Here is a 17,314-nt window from a genome sequence, read left to right as displayed (position 1 = left end):
AGGGATGACAGGACAGCCACACAGGTTTTCCAGGAGTAGCCTGAGGATCAGAAGTCCTTGGGGCTGGCCATCAGCTCCGCTGCCAGGCTTTCCTCATCTCCACTGAGCAGCTGGGCTAAAGCAGCATTTTTTTTTTCCCTAAAATATCTCCTAAAGGCTTTTTCACTTTAGTCCATCCCATGGGTCCGAAGAATGTGGCAAGAGGCAGTTTTGGAAGCAGTCCTGCCATGTGGCAGTTCCTGCCCTTTCCCAGCCATTTCAGCCAGGAGGAGCCCAGATCTTGCATAAGCAGAGGCAGTTCTGCATTAAAACCTTTTTTTTTAATTATTATTTTTTACCCACAGGAGGGGAGGACACACAGAGACTGCGTGCTTCTGTGTGCCTGAACAATGCTCCAGGTCCATTTCCACACCTTGTACTGCAGGAAAAGGCACTTTCCTTGTTCTCATTGTGTGATCCTAGGCACTGGTATGCTGACCCAAGAGGTGCAAGCAATGACTCCAGGGATCAGTTTTCTTTTTCTGGAAGAACACAGCAAGCTGACTGTATTTTCTGAAGATCAGACTTTTCTGCTTTCCTGCCAATGCCTAGAGCTGAAAGTGGAACTGATGTTTTGAAAGCTCCTTAAGACAAATTTCCCTCATTTCTTTAGTTTTATAAATAGAGGCTTTTGGCTTTAAGAATTTGATGACTCCTTTCCAGTGAAAACTCCTGAAAATGAAAGGCCCCATAGAATTCAACATGTTTTAGCAAGAATTACTCATTTTGTAGGAAAAGACTCGCTTTAATCTTCTAGATAGTTCTGCCATTTAAGGGCTGTGCTCCTCTGATGGTGCTCTGGCATTTCTACAGCTATATATGGAGTCTCCTTGGTGCTTGCTTGTGTTATCCTCAGAGCTGAGCAAAGGCCAGGCCAGGAAGCCTTTGATTGTAAATCTCCCCAGGCCACCTTGGTGCCCTTCCTGAATGCAGCAAATGGGGAGAAAAGCAAAATTTCTGTTGTGTAGGCTGTGGGAGCTGACTGCCACAGGTAGGGCAGAAGCCCGGTTGTTCCCCATTTACAAGGTGAGGATATTAATCATTAAACTTCACAAGTCATAAATATGCATATCTGATGGCTAAAAAAAAATTCTTTGCCTTGGCTGAAGAGAGTCCCTTTCCTGTGGATTCATTATCTCTGGGGCAGATCACAACAAAACTTGACAGTCTTTATAGACTTTCTGTAGGTATCTCACAAACATGGCACATTTTTGTTTATTTTTCAGTCTGTTTTCTTAGCCATTTGAGACTGACTTCCTCAACAACTGTCTTTACCTTGAGGTACAGAGCTAGCCAAAAACAAAGGGAAGTAAAATTAGGAAAGGAAATTTACAGTGTAATTAGATTTTTCTTTCTGCCTTTCTGTCTTTCTTTCAGAATCAAACTGAAAGTTTTAATCTGTTTCTATTATTTATTCCTTTTCATTTCTTAAACGAAGGTGTTTTAATGGATGGTTTTCTGTTGGATAGATTGGTCTTAATGTTGCAATCTTCAATAAGTTGGGTTTTTTTTTTAGTAATTTACATTTTTAAAATGTAGAAACTCTCTCTTGACAGCCCTGCACAGAAGTCACTCTACTGCAGTGCTCAGAACATATTGGTGGGAGTCTGCTACAGTTCTCTACTACAGAATTTGTCTTTATCTTTAAAGATATGGTGGATTTAACTTTTAGTTCTGTAATTTCTCAGTCGTGTCCCTGCTTTTGGTAACAGGGCTTGCAGTCACTTAGCTGGATGCTTGCCTTGACCAGGAGAGAGGGGATTGCTGGAAAAGCTTCACTTCCACTTTGATGAAAGTCAGTGAGGCTGAAGTCATGTAGTATTTGCACACAAAATGAAACCTGGGGTTTTGGGGGGAACACACAATGTTGTAAAACGGAAACTTGTGAAATGGTGACAAATGTATTTGTTATCTGCAGCCTTAGGTTAGACAGGTTTACTTCCTACAAAAGATCATCTGAGGATGGGGACGTTGAAGTCACAGAATCTGAAAAGATGTGGTGACTCAGACAGTTTCAAGAAGCTTGTGGGAGCAGTGTAGCTCAGTAAAATTAACTTCCTGCCAGCACAGTTACTGCCACTGTTTGTCCATTACCAAGTGTGAAACCTGAGGAGAGTGTCAAAAGTTCAGGTGCTGAGGGGTTCAACAGGGAATAACCAGGGTTGTGGGAAAGGAAAGAAGGGAGAGGAAGTCACAGCAGGCCCCTAGAATTAAACCAAATGTACTAATTTGATAAGTAAGGGAGGGAGAGTTTCCTCTGGTTCAGCTGGATCAAAATTCTCAATTTCTCTGCCTGCTGGTGCCATATTGCCTGTGTGGAGACATAAAATTGTCTCCAGCATAGTCTGTTCCTTTCCTCACTCATTGCTTTGCCTTTGCAGCTCAGAAAACTGCTGCCTTCCTCTCCTGCCCTCACTGTTCCTCCATATTCCTCTGAAATATTTCCCATTACCTTTCTCCTACCAATTTTCGGGTCTCTTGCTACACACTCACAAAGTCACAGTCCTTTTCCCTACTCTCCCTATGCTGCCTTTAGCCCCTCATTGCCTGAGGTGGAACAAGGTGCTGGTATCCAGAAGTGCCACCAAAAATGGGGAGTGTGGGGCTGGATAATGTACATCCAGTGAGTGGGAATCATTCTGGCTTCCAGAGAGCTCCCTCCTTAGATCTGTTTGGCAAAGAAAGCTGCTTGTATTGCACACAGGGGACGTGACTGATGGGATGTCTGTAACAGTGCTGGAAAGAAAAATCCTCTGAGCCCTCAGCCATCCTTGCAGTGCAGAAGCTTGGTCTATAACTCTTCAATGATTTTGTCTGTCTCTGTCATAGGACATACACCTCCATCAAACTTACATAAATGTTCTTTGTAGAAATTGATATGATTAACTGATTGACAAAGTGTCACGTCCCCGTCTGTTCTGAGAAAATATGGGGACTCAGAGATTATTTCCTCTCTGAACTTTTTCTTACCTGAAAGCAGAAATCCTGTTAAAATGTATTAAGACACAGTTGGACACATCTTTCTGTTCTACTTTGCCAGTGATTTATGGGGAGACGTGGAGTTTTGTGCTTTGAATAATCAAGTGACAAACTAAACAAGGAAACTGCTGTCCACTGAAGCAATGGGTGAGTCAAAAGGTAGCCTGCATGATGGGCTGGCCTGTTCTTTCATGTCTTCCGTGGAATATTTTGCATTGAGATCTCCAGAATTTTCTGTCATTGCTCAATATGTTTTTTTTCCCCCACCTCCTGCTTCTACCACGGTGTTTGATAGGTTGGGACAGGCTCTTGGGGTTACGTATGCAAGGCACATATATATACCTGCACATAAATACACACACACACACAGATAACAAATATATTGTTTGTGAGCAGCAGGCATCACTGCCAGCTGTCCTTTGCTGTGACAACACACCTGGAGAAGGTAGGACATCAAATGCCAAGTGCTGTGTAGAGGGATTTGGTGCTGGCATTTAGCAGTTATCTCTGGCTAGCACAGAATTAGGATTTTCCAGGGGTTTGAAGGGAGGGTAACCATGTTAAGATGAAGCTGTCCTTTGGGATCAAATGGGGTATTAGTTACACAATGCAGCAGCTGCTGCTGTGCTGTTCTCTGGAGGTGTTGAAGGGAAAGGCAAAAAGTTTGTATCAGCAAACGTGGGAAGGGTGGGTGTGATGTAAAGCAGTTAGATGAGCTACATCAGCTGCCCTGCATGTCACAGCTCCAACTCTTCTGTCTGCCAAGTGGTTGGCAGCACAGGCTGGTGTTTTAGCTAACCCAGTTTTTGTGCACTCTTGTTCTCTCACTTTTGCTGTTTAGAGTTGGTTTGGCTCATGCTTGATCACTAAGTATTCTGCAGAGATCAGAAATTTCATCTGTCATTAGAGTTCTGGGTAATCTGAATATCCAATGATTTGGATGCTTATGAATAGGATGTTGTAACCTTAAGTGCTAAAGCATTTTCATATTTCCACTGATTTTGATGTAGCTAGGAAAATTTCCACAGCAAAGGATAGGTATTTTTAAATCTCATCCAGCATCTTGAAAAGTGAGTCTTTGGGCAGAGAGGTATTACTTGAAGTTCTGAAAGCCATCCAGGCATTTTTGATACAGGCTTTTTGTTAAGATCAGTGGCAGCAGGTTCACTGCTTGACCTTGAAAAATCTCAGCACCAGAAGGTGCTCATCAACATTTGGGCCAATAATCTAAGCACAGGAAATGCAGGGAAAGGTCATCCACCTGTCTCTATATTCATTCATTTAGTAAGAAAACATAGTTCAGTGCTTCTTTTCAGGATATTTCTGTTTGCTTTAAAAGCCCACAGGAAGAGCAGGAGTCAGCCTTGAGGTTTTTTTTCTGAAATACAGCACTCTGTTTAATCAAAGACTAGAGGTTGTACCTGCAAGTGATGTTTTTATACTGTTTGTTTAGAGGCTAATAAAGATTAACAAAGCCTAATAGACTCACACTATCATTTTGACTAATGACTACTAATTTCTGTAGCTAACATTCTGCTGTATTACATGAATGGTTGTAAAAAATGGCCCTGCCTCATTTGTTCTGCTCACCCTAAAATTTATTATTTTGCAAGCAAACATTTACTACTCTGTTCTACACAATGAGGAGCAGTTCCTCAGTCCAGATTTGGATTGTCTTTTTTAAATCAGAAGAGCTGACCTCTGTCATCCCCAGGTTTAGTCCTCAAATTGCCCACTGTCCAAGTGTTGCCTGAGGTAAATTCTCTCATAGAATAAGAGGCTCTCAGAGAATTAATTCATGGTCCAGTTACTTTTACAAAAAGTGAAGGATTTTCTATGGATTCTTCAGCTTCTCATTTCAAGATTTAGGGATGAGGCATTTAAGATCTTGAGAAAGCTCAGGGGAGATCACGGGATGCTAATGCAGTGAAAGGACTTAGATCAGATGGTAAATATGCTAACTAGGGGAATGTGCAAAGAATAGAGAATCAAATCCATTTAACCTACTGGCTCATGGCTTCCCTCTAAAGCTTTTAACCTCAGTCTGATACACTTGGCTGCTTTCCCTTAGAAATTTTAATTGCTGGAAAAGACGTGCACACACTCTGCTCCACCTGTGCAGGAGGATTGATCCAGTCTGGCTCAGTACCATTGCTGAGTGCAGTACAGGAATATACAGCTGTGTCTGGTGCCTGCTCATAAACAGGGCTGTGGCCAGGCAGAAGGTTAAACACAAGGTGGAACACTTGCTGTCTGAGAAGTGACGGTTCATGACACATAAAATGCTCCATTGCATCTTTTGTTTGAAGATTTCCAGGTAATTTGGAAAAGAGTTTAAAACAACACACAGTCAGGTTCAGCTGGGAGGTTTTCAAAACATACAAATTAACATTATTGACTCAACACACTCTGTTACAGTCAGGGGTGCTGGTTGAATTTCTTGAAAATATTTATTGATTTAAACCTTCATTTTTGAAAGCATTGGTTTTTTCATACTATCTTTGGATTTCAAGACCTGTGTATAAATTCAATTCTTTTTCAAATAAATGCTAGAGTGAAGTGAGAACTGGTGAAAAGTTAAAATAGTTTTATCAGGCACTGTGAATACTCTGCACACCCAAAAACCAAGTCTTGAATGTTTGTTCTTCACTGTGGCTCAAAGTGTGACAATTGCTCTCCACTTCTTTTCCTGGGGAGCAGCAGAATGAGAAATTCTTCTTCATACATGTTTTGTCTCCCTATGTAAAGTGCAGCTGGTCTCCAGGTTGTTTTCTTCCTTTGTTTTGCTCTTAAATCTATCTCTGTCTGTTGCTCGTGTTATTGCAGCCGTGAAGGCCAATGGCTGTAAAAAGGGAGGGTTTGGAGGGAGAGACAGCATTTTTCATCTGGACAAAAGTAAACAAGTTGTTAGGCACTTAAATTCTTTTTCAGCTCTGAAATGTCTACAATACAACAGAAAATTGAATTTTCATTTCCAGCGTTATCTTCTGAAGATTTTTCTCTTGGTTGCCCTTGAGGGTCAAGCTTTGTGGATCACTTGAAGAGTGGGTTTATAACAAATGAGGGCTCTGTGTGGTTGAGCAGTACAATGTGTGGTTGTTTGTTTTCTCACAGGGACTGCTGCTGGCCTTCAGCTTTGATGGGAGTAACAATCAACTGGTGCCTAACTGAGACCAGCATCCTCGGGTGCCTGGGGCAGGGATTTTGAGTCCCAAAGAGCTTCCTGTGTGGGGCAGCCTTCCAAATACTGCATCATTATGGCATGTGAAGCATTTCTTTAACTTTGCATCCTGGTTAGTTTTTTCACTGTACTGATTGTGATCACCTTGTTAGCACTGATGGGAGCGATTTGCCTACTGAGATTTTAGTCATTATTTCTCCCAGCAAGGGGTGGTGCAAATCTTTAACATATTAAAAAAGACCTAGGACATCACTCTCTGGTGTTTTTAGTGGGGGGATGAGAAACATCTGTCTTGAATGTTACAAGGAAAAAAATACCTCAGCATGCAATTTCATGTGTGAATCTGTGGTGTTCAGCAAGATGGAATGTGAACTCTTGGGGAAGATCATATCATTCTCCAAAATGAGGCAAAAAGGGCAAAATAACTATCATAGGAGTGTGAGTTGTGGCTTTCTAAAACATAATTTATTCCATTTTTCTGTTGGCCTTTGTTTCATCTTGCTTTTTTTTGGGGTGGGGGAGGGAAATAACTTCATGCCAGAAAGTGATTGAATTAAGACTGTCATTCATGTTGCAACACGTTATGAAAATATCCTAGAGAGCCTAAAATAGACCAGAGAGAGACACAGAATAGCCAGATGTGTGACTTCAAAGCTCTGGTAAAAGTCAGTGGGGTCACTTGTTTTGATTTCACTCAGATCTACAGTGATGTTAGAGCCTTGAAAATGCAGTGATAAGTGCTCAGCTAGAATTGGGTGAGCCCTCAATTCTCCTGGGAATGCCACTGTTCCTACCCACCCCTGCTGAATAAGAAGAAAATTTTCAAAGTCAGGATTAAATTTACTTTTTATACTTACTTTAACTGTCAGGAATTCTTCTGAAAAGACACGCCTCATCTGAGAAAACCAAGAGTTTCCAGCAGTTCCCTACAGAATCCTCAGTGGAAAAAAATTATCCTGGAGACATCATCATGCCTTTTCTGCTGTGCTTGAAAAAGAAGAAGTCACCTGTGCCTTTAGGCAGGAGTATCTTTCAAAAACACACCCCTCCCATCCAGCAGAACTACCAGGCTTTGCTGGAATCGTGCTTGAAGAACAAATGCTTGTTCACAGATGACACCTTCCCTGCTCACATCAGCTCCATTGGAACAGGAGCCCTGCTGAAGAAACTGCCCCGAAATTTACACTGGAAGAGGCCACATGTAAGTGACTTTGAGTGAGCACTGTGTGGAAGAGGATGATTACACATGATAGCCAGCAAATAGTTTTAGCATTGAACAGGCTACTCTTGGACTTTAATTTAGGTGTACTTTAATGTCTCTGGGGATTACATTTATTGCATCAGGTGTCATTTTGGAAGCTGGGGTACATGGAGTCTCATAATTGCCTTTGAGGCATTTGTTGCCCAAAATCATGACCAGCTTTGTTCAGTTTATATCCAGTAACACTTGGAGCAGGCAGGGAGAGGAGGCAAAGGGAGCAGGGAGAGTTGGTTTCCTTGGAGCTCACAGCTACAGGGATCTCACTGTGATTCTGTGGTGACAGATGAGATCCTTCTCCCCATAGTTCAAGATCATGACCTTCTAGAAGATTTCTGAGTTTCTAGACAGTTCTTAGCCATGACCTCTCTCTCCCATGGACTGTTATGATGCTGGAGGCTGCTGCTTTCCCAGACAGGCCAAGTGCCTTATCCTCTTGTTGGGCTGGGGTTTTTTTCCTACTGAACTGTTTAGTCTATTGTACTTGGAGTAATCTTTCCTCAGCCCTCAAGGCTGAGCTGCTATCACAACCAGTGACTGAGCATCAGTCAGTCTGTGAGTTGGTTTTAGTTTTGGGGCCTTTGTTTTTTACTTGTCCTCGCATTTCCAAGGCCTTTGCTGGCATTCCAAGCTGAAACTGAACATCACAACAGGAGACACCCAGGTGCAAGGGCTGGTCACAGAGCACGTTCTCATAACAAAAGGGTAGATAACAAGTGTGGGAGGCCAGGACAGGGGCCTGGCACAGTTAGATAAGGCCTGTTATTATCAATGCCAGTTCTGCTCTTACTGAGCCACTGAGCAAAGTATTGACAATCAGATCCTCCTGAAAGCAATGTACAGAACTATGTATTCAGAATTTCAGAAGCCCTTTGTCTACAGGGAATTCTGCCAGGTAATATCAGATATCATCTCCCAGCTAAGTTATTTTCCAGCTGTCATATTTTGTGAGATTTAAACAATTTCCCAGAAGGATCGAGTTTCTGAAAAAAAAAAAAAAAAGGTCAGCATGAGTCCTGGCCTCTACAAAGCCCTTCAAGCATCTCCCCATCCCTCAGATATTGGAATGGGCTTGAAACCTTTTCTGTCTCTCAGTGAACTATTCTGCTGCTCTGCTATGATTGTTGGGGCGTCCTGTGTAGGTCCAGGAGTTGGACTTGATGATCCTGATGGGTCCCTTCCAACTCAGCATGTTCTGTGATTCTGTGAGTCTAAAACTGCCTTGTGAAGAAGGCTGCTGTTTGCTCTGGATGCCAAACTTTCTGAGCAAAGACTCTCTGGGAATGGATGCTGTGCATCCTTCAGTCCCTGTGCTGCTGAGGAGATGCTGAGATTCTGCCATTCAGCCTGCAGGCTTGTGGCTTGCTGCATCTGTGAGTGATGGCCTGCAAACTGAACACCCAAACTCACCAAGGGCAGGGCTTGGTGTCTAATTACTATGACTGCCTTCTGAGGGAAGCTTTTTCTTTGCTGCTGCCTGCAGGAGAAGCCAACAGTGTGAAACTTAGCTTGAGCAATTTTTGGATCATTCGAGTAAAACATAATTTTGACACTTAGGTTATTAATTTAACCCCAGAGGCACTTGTGAAGGGAAAAAAATCACCACACCATTATCTCTCTCTGTACAATTATTCACAGACCTATTCTTGTCACAGCAACAGGAATTCTGCTGCAGCCATCAGTCTGTAGCTCAGTTGTCAGTCAAGCTGGGGAGATGTCAGCTAGCTTGGGTGAAAGCTTGATGCTCTGCCCTCATAACCTCTTTTGGCTGGCACTTGTGTGGAGGAGCAGGACTGGCAGCCTTGAAGGGCTGTCTTCTCAGCATGCTGACCATGGAAAGCCATGGTGATGCATCTGAGCACCAGTGACTTTGGGTGGAGACCAAATTCAACATAGACCAAGCACAAATGTGTGCCCAGGCTGGTGTCAGGTTAGCCAGAGCACATAACAATGGATTTATACCTGAGCCAGAACAATGTCTGCTGGGACAAAGGACTCTCAGTATTTTAAAAGTTTTAACTTTCAAGCTAAATCAGCTCATGTTACTGGCTTAACTCTCTCCTTATTTTTTTTTTCTTTCCTTTTCATTTTGTGCTTCCCAGGCCTTGCACAAAAGTCCTGTATTTTATGCTGCACACAGAAAGCAGCCTGATCTCTGCCAAGGATTGGTGGGTAAGGAAACTCCTTTGTATAAATATCTAAGTATTCTTACACAAGATAACATTTTGCATGGAAGTTTGAATGTATAAAACTTGGCATGAAAATACAAGGTATCCATCTCCTGTCTCTACTTGGCATAGTGTGGATGAAGCAATCATTTACTGGCATAGGCTCAGTAAATAAGCTGGCAAGCTTTGAGGTGGGATTTGAGGCATAAGAGGTGTCTCCACAAGCTGAAATCACCACTGTGTGTTGCTTCTGCCCCTGCTAATTGGAAGTGTTCCTGTGCTCTTACTGGTCTGTGGTGTTGCTGCTTGATAATTGAACAGAAACCACAGAAGGGCTTTATATTTGTACCTAATGCTCAGTGTGAGTGTGTTCTCTTCTCAGCCTTGCTGTTAGAAAAATAATTTTATGCCTGCATTGTCTAAAATAAAAGACTATATTGCCATCTGAAAAACAGGTAGAAGTGAGACTAAATTAGTTTTTAAGTGCTTTATGTCCTTAAAACCAAAGTTTGCTAAGTACAGTCTTGCATGTGAGATCCACTGGAAATTGTTTTCCTTTCTGAAAAGCTAATGTTTTCAAAGAAAAATGGAAAAGTTTTTTTTTTTTTTTTTAAATAGTGTGCCTTTACAGAGAACAGAAAAAAACCCATGCAATGTCAGTAAAACACAGAATGTTTCCACTGACAGTTATTGCTTGCTAAATTTCTTATTTAACCAAACAGTACCCAAATGAAAAGATCATGAGAGAGCAATTACAAACCAATCACGGTTTGGTTAAGTAAAGAACATGTCTGGATCATCTAATTTTGTGTGTATGATTTGTTAGAACTCTAAAGACATCAGCACAACAGCTCCTGTGCTGGGATCTTGGTGGTGTTGCTGCACTTGGCTGAGAGCTGTCGCTTTTCAGCCAAGTGCCTGTGTCCGTTTGTCTTGGCGCAGAGAACTGCTGGTTCCTGGCGGCCCTGGAAGCCCTGACATTCCACCAGGACATCTTGGCTGCAGTGGTGCCACAGAACCAGAGCTTTGAGAGGAAATACGCGGGCATTTTCCACTTCCGGGTACGGCTGCTCCCCCGGGCTGCAGGAGCTCCTCAGATATCCCCTGCTCTGTTTTGTGTCACACCCCTGCGTAATTTGTATGTGGTTCCCTTTGGCCAGGGGCAAGTGGCCAGAGGGTATCCCAGGCTGGAGAGGAGCCCATCACCCCTCCCACAAAGCAGCACAGGCAGTGAATCAACTGCAAGCCACTGAGGAAACACCTCTGCTTGGCTGCTCTCTCCAGCTGTGTCCTACCCATATTTTAATGCAAACAAAACCCTTTCTCAAGAGTGGCAACAGTCAGCAGGACCTGAGCACATCAGCTCCAATCTTCTACCCCTTTGCCCACCTCCTGGTACAACTCTGCTACCTTGCAGTCAGGAATTCCTTCCCCTCAAGTCACCTGTGGCTCATTTCCCTGACTCGTTTTACACCTGATAGATGCTTTGTTTACTCCTCTGGCTGGGTGGGGTGAGGAACTGGCTCTGTGGGTGAGTCAGCATGTCCCACTGACCCACAGCAGCCTGCTCTGTACCCACAGCTGGGCTATCTTGCCTTTCCTGTTGTTTCAAGGGGAGGTCCCTTCCAAGGGAAACATCAGCTCATTCCTTTCCCCTGACAGTTCTGGCACTTCGGGGAATGGATTGACGTGGTGGTTGATGATCTCCTGCCGGTGAACGAGGCTGGGGAGCTGCTCTTTGTTTCCTCAGTCTATAAGAATGTGTTTTGGGGAGCCCTTCTGGAGAAGGCATATGCTAAGTAAGTGACTCATTTCAAGTTATGCAAATAATCTCTCTAAAATATGTTGGTTGGTGCCTACGCAGTTTGTTCTTGTTTATAAATGCATCTCCTAGGCCTTGCTATGTTTTGAGTGTAGTAGATGGCTCTCATCTATCTATTATTACACATAAAAGCTGCCATTGCAGCAGCTGTTATCAAACCTGGCCCTTGAGTTTAAATCCAAGGGTTTAGGTGAGAAAACAGCCCTATTGTGGGGGATTGTCCTCTGAGTGTTATCATTGCTTGCAGTGGCTGAATGCCTTCCTGGTAAATATCACAGAGGAGTGGAACACCATAGATAGACATTTTCAAATGTGAATCATTTCCAAAGCCTCCTTTAATGTATTATCAGTGTGAGAAACCTCCAAGGATTTTCATTTTGTAGGTCTGCTGAAGCACTGCACTTTGTTTTGGCAGTTGTTTTTGCTCTCAGTTCCTCGAAGCTGAGGCCTGTCACAAATCATATGGCATGGTGAGAGCAGTGGCTTCCCTCCAGGGTGTTTTGCCTACAGTGGTAGTATCAGCACAGAGAACAAAGCAGCAAGGCCTAACTGGTGGAGTTTGTTAATATTTGGCTGAAATAATCTTTGCTCTAGTTAACATTGAGAGAAAGATCACCCAAAGGTGAGAATGTTCAGTTATTTTCATTTGGTATTAGTGTTAGAATGAAAAGACTGGGCCAAGTTGCACTGGAGTGATAAAGAAAATCAGATTAGAGGCTGAGCTCTCAGGACAGTGTCTCTCAAGGCACTATATCTTAGATACAGCTCAGAGCCTGGTGATAAATTCAGGCAACATTCTCTGAGGCAGAGTTATTAGAGAATCGTGATGGGTATGTTCTCATTACTGTGCAGTCAGGGATGACAGCTAGTGAAGAGTCCCTTTCAGACTATGACCAGTCTTGGAGGCAATTTTGTAGATTCTCGTCTTCCCAAATGCCAAAAAATTCCCTTAAAATGAAACATGAGTTACAGCCTTCCTTTTGCTTTTTGCACACTTTTTTTTTTTTTTAATATTTTCGTTGGCAACCTGTTCTGAACCTGTCATCTGTGATGATGATAACCCAAAGAATATATTGATGTCTTTTTTGCTAGACTCTATGGCTCCTATGAAGATCTGCAGATTGGGCAGGTTTCAGAAGCCCTGGTGGATTTCACAGGGGGTGTCAATACAAGGATCAAGCTGGCAGAAGCTCCTCCTCATCTGTGGGAAATACTGACAAGAGCCACCTACAGCAGATCTCTCATGGGCTGTCAGACACACTTAGGGGTGAGGCTTGGAGTGGCATGAAATGGCTTTACAGCTAAAAACCTTTCCATTCCCCTTTCCCTCTGCTCAGCTGGTCATTGTGACTCAAAATGTATCAAAGCTGCCCTATGTGGCTTTCTGTAGAGGTCACATTCTTCATATTAAACTTTGCTCATGGATTGGTTCCCTGATGCTCTCAGCTCCCTGTTGTTATGTTTAGGAACTGGTTTATCTATCAAAGAAATTCTGTTAAATAGGTACCCACTGCATTTTCCCATTTTTGTTAAATAAATTTTCCATTTTTACAGGTGGTGCAGTGAGACACATATGGAATAAAGTTATAGCTCAGGTAGAGACATGGGTCGTTGAGAACATGAATTAAAGTCTTGGCTTCCAAGCTTTATGCTACCACCTCAGCTGTTGGGAAACTCTACTTTTCTGAAAATCAAAACCTAACCTCCTGAACTTCCTTAAAGTGACATGGTCTCTAGCTGAAGACCCACAATTTAGGAAGGGTCATTAACAATCAACCTTGCAATTCCAAGCATACTGAAAAATCTGGCCCTTAGGAGGTTCCATTTATTTATTTATTTTCAGTTCTCCTGTTAGTTTGAAAGTCATTGCTTGCACAAGTACAGGTCTCTGGTATTGGTATAAGTCTGCTGTATGAGTGGGGATAAAATAAAATGTTTCTTTTCCTTCTGTTTCTTCTATACAGGCAACAAAGGTCCTGAAGAATGGGCTTGTTGCTGGCCATGCCTACACAGTAACTGGTATCAGAAAGGTAAGACCAGCCCAAATGTCCTGGGCCCAGGTTCATTTGGATATGAGCAATTTTTATTGCATTCAAGCATTGATCAGAGCAACTATAATATCTCCTCACCAATACTCTTTTCTTAGTCTAAGGCTACAAGAGACTGTGGGCTTTGTTAAGATTCACACTTTAAGTGTGTCCATTTTAATTTGGAGGCCTCGATGTAAAGGACAATTGTTATGGATCAGTGTATATCTCCAAGGGTGGGAATGATTCATAGGGCTCTGCTGACACCATCCCCTAGAAATGCATCTCAGCTGCTAAGAATGAAAGGACTTGCCTTTGGGGCTGCTGGGAGGATGTGCTGAAACTTGGGGATGTGCTTTTTACTTGGGGTAAAAAGCCTTCCTCTGAAGCCAGTGGAGAGGCCATAGGAAGTAAGGATGTAAAGGCCAAAATATGAAAAACTGCAGATAGAAATGTGAGTCAGGGGTGTGGAGTAAGGGAACTGCCCTGTGCTCCTGTGCAGACAGTGCAGGGGGACCCCACTAATCTGCAGAAGTACTGTTGGAGTCCCCTTAGGATATTTGTCCAGAGGTAAGGGACTTGAAATAATACATCCCAAAGAGGAGGAGCTTCTTCCGCCTGAATTGGTGGGTGACTGTCTTGTCCAGCCTCAAGAGGAGGTTGACAAGGATGGCAAAGACTGTGTGGGGCTTTGGACATTTTGCTGAAAGCATGTTCAGTACCTGTAGCAAGAGATACTAGGAGGGGCAGAAGAGATGAGCTGGATGAGGCACATCTGTGTCTCTCACAGGAGGAGCAGGAGGAGTTTATGTGTGGAGTTTTTCAACAATATGTCTGTCAGTCTGGCTCCTCTGATGAGATGAAAAGCCAGGCAAGCTGAAGGGACTGACCAAGCACGTGGAAACGGTGTGAAGTCAGCTGTTCTGCAGTGTGCTGTCAGCAAACCCCTAACTGGGGCTCTCCTCCCACCACTTCAGGAGGCATTAATCTGTGTGGACACCCGTGGGGCCTGCATTGTGCTGTGCCATTGCACTGGAGTATGACTTCCACACAAGTACAAAATGAGCAGATGTTGGAAAGGAAGAGGAATTTACAGTCAAGCCTTTGGATTAAGAATCTGTCATGTCTCTGGTTTCAGTTTAGAATGTAAAATGAAGCACCTTAATCTCTTTGTTGCTGGCATTTAGAGTTGAATGTTCAAAGATTTTGATCATCATACTTGCTGGTATCTGTGAGAACAAACAAAATTGTTGTTAATATCTGACATAGTACAATGATATAAACCAGAGGAGAACTGCTGAGATCTTGGTAAGCACAATGTTACTGTTTTCTGCAGGTGACCTGTCAATATGGACCAGAAAACCTAGTGAGACTGAGAAATCCATGGGGAAAAATTGAGTGGAAAGGAGACTGGAGTGACAGGTGAGTTTCCAAAAGGAAAGGTGTGACACTGAGCAAAGGAAAGGTTTCTTGGAGGAAAGATGCTGCCATCTTCAGGCATGAATTAATGCTGAGGGCAGCAGTAAGATAACACTTGCACAGACCTTCTGGTGTCAAAGTAATAACTCCATGGATTTATATGTCTCCAACAGACAGTGCTGCTGTAGCTGGCCTCACTTCACATGCAGCCTCAATCAGATCAGTTCTGATTTCTCCTTTCACTAATGCCAGAGGAAATATAATATGAGCATGAGATGCTGACCACCTTGCTGTGAGGTGGAGACCATGCAAAGGGACACATAGCTGTGCAGGAGGCTCTAAAAAACTCTTATGTTTCAGGACACAGTTGTTTATCATGGGAGGGCCCAGGGAAATTCTTCCACAGGCTGCAAGGTGTTAGAATTGGATAAGTAGGAAGGAGTTCTCTTGGGTAAATACAGTGGGGCATGAGATCAGAGGAGGTAGTGAGGTAAATGGGCTCCATATTTGCACCTACCTGATTTATTTTTTTTTAATTGGGACCCATGAAAGACAGTGTTTTGCATTCTAGACCATGGGCCACTGTGAGCTTGTGTCCTGTTCCTCTTTGAAGTGGAGCATGTTTCTTGCTTCCAAGCTTCACTTCATTCCCTGCACACGCTGTTTGCTGAGGCTCAGGGCCTCAGCAGAAAGTAGAGAGGTCATGGGGAATGTGAATTGCTTTCACCTTGTCTGCAGAGCAGTAACTTCTCTGATGCATGTCTGTCACATAATGACAACACACCAGCTGTTCTGTTGAAGAGCATAATGAGCAACATACTGCAGGCCTGCCTTTGAAATGACTCCCAGCTGCCTCTTGTGCTGTCCTAGTCATTCATTCATTATGCCACACACTCTTCCTATTATGTCTCCTTTAACAGAAAATTAACCAACAAAGCAGGTCTAGATTTTTCTATTTTAAGTACTTGGAAGCTGTGTGTTCAAGTGAAGGGAGTGGCTGATGGAAATAGAACATTTCTGGCTTCTACTGCAGAAAACTGGACCCATTTAGCTACATCTCATGGGACCCAGGATGGTCATGGAGAGTCTCATGTGGCTGAAGGCATAGTGGGGGATAAATGGAGATATGTAAAAACAGGGATTTGGCCACTTTTTGTAGAGGAAGGTCATGTCCTCTGCCTTGAATTTGTGGCCACATTTGGTTAGTCACCTCATGTTCTTCCCCTTAGCTCTTACAAGTGGGAGCTGCTGAGCCCAAAGGAGAAGATTTTACTGAGGAAAAAGAAGGATGATGGAGAGTTCTGGTAATTATTGCACCCTCTTGCTTCTCCCATCTCCACCAGCAGCCCTGGGGCAGCACCTGGAGCTGCACATTGCCACTTAGGCCAAGGCTTAGATGATGAGCTTTAGCCTGTGCTCCTCTCTGCTTGATGGTGTGAGAAGCAGTGGCTGTGCTGGCATGGAATGCACTGCTCTTCATGCAGGAGTGAGGGACAAGCAGGGCATTGCTCGGTCACCTGGGGCTGCTGGAGATAAAGGGCAGCCCCAGGAGCTTTTGTCCTGGCTCCTTTTTATTTTTTTTTTCTTCTTCTTTTTTTATTTAACCATAGCTTCGGGAAGCTCCTGTTCGTCTGCGGTTTCTCCCCGGCTTTTGCCACGAGGTGGCAATGTTGCCGCCCCTGTAATTTCATTGCACTCCCTTTGCTGGCGAGATTATTTCATTCTCTGTTTCTCCTATCATTTGCTGAAGTTTTAGTCGTGCATTAGCTGCTCCTAGAGGCTGCTGTGGAAGCAGACGCTCTCTTCTTTACTGCCTAATAAAATATGAGCATTACCATATGTAACACAGAATGGTGTGGCTCCGAAGTTCCCCACTCCCTTTTCTTTACATTTTATGAACCATATGGACTAAACGAAACTGCTGACAAGATGTCTCTTGGCACTCTTTTCCCAGGATGTCTCTGCGAGATTTTAAGATCCATTTTGTAGATCTGGTGATCTGTAAATTAACTCCAGACCTGATGAGCCAGGAAGATGGCAAAAAGTGGATGTACTCCTTGAAGAGTGGGAGATGGGTTAAAGGAAGTACAGCAGGAGGAAGTCTGGGATTCTATAACGGTGAGGGGTGCTCTTTTGGATAACTCTGACTTTTGGATGTTCTGCTGATTCAGTTAACAGCTTCTTATAACCTCTTAACATAAAATTGATGACAGAAACATGCACTTCCTGTTTATGCCTCCACACAAACATCAGAAATTAGCAGCTGAAGGACTTTGACTGGCTTCTGCTATCACAGAAGATGCACTGCTTGCAAACATAGGGCAGTGGGCTGATTATAGCATGAAATAAGCTTTAGGATCCCAGGATCAATCGCCAGCACTGATCTGCTCTAGGGCATTAAACTTGTCTGTTAAAATTTGC

The 17,314-nt window shown here is 43.3% G+C and overlaps 1 protein-coding gene across 1 annotated transcript in view; it reads left to right on the top strand.

Annotated features, from left to right (window-relative positions):
• The window catches only part of CAPN14 (calpain 14), a 39,185-nt gene that overhangs the window by 4,438 nt on the left and 17,433 nt on the right, over positions 1-17,314 (top strand). Inside the window, exons 2-12 of the mRNA XM_074536795.1 lie at positions 3,080-3,165; positions 6,133-6,311; positions 7,069-7,400; positions 9,560-9,629; positions 10,568-10,686; positions 11,288-11,424; positions 12,540-12,714; positions 13,412-13,477; positions 14,811-14,896; positions 16,123-16,197; positions 16,848-17,011. Coding sequence (XP_074392896.1) covers positions 7,170-7,400; positions 9,560-9,629; positions 10,568-10,686; positions 11,288-11,424; positions 12,540-12,714; positions 13,412-13,477; positions 14,811-14,896; positions 16,123-16,197; positions 16,848-17,011 — 1,123 coding nt within the window. The 5' untranslated portion in view covers positions 3,080-3,165; positions 6,133-6,311; positions 7,069-7,169. The remainder of the gene's footprint in view (positions 1-3,079; positions 3,166-6,132; positions 6,312-7,068; positions 7,401-9,559; positions 9,630-10,567; positions 10,687-11,287; positions 11,425-12,539; positions 12,715-13,411; positions 13,478-14,810; positions 14,897-16,122; positions 16,198-16,847; positions 17,012-17,314) is intronic.

Source organism: Zonotrichia albicollis, chromosome 3 (genome assembly GCF_047830755.1).
Source record: "Zonotrichia albicollis isolate bZonAlb1 chromosome 3, bZonAlb1.hap1, whole genome shotgun sequence".
NCBI lineage: Eukaryota > Metazoa > Chordata > Aves > Passeriformes > Passerellidae > Zonotrichia > Zonotrichia albicollis.
Note: the sequence above shows the minus strand (reverse complement) of the source record. Positions and strands in the feature narration are given on the sequence as shown.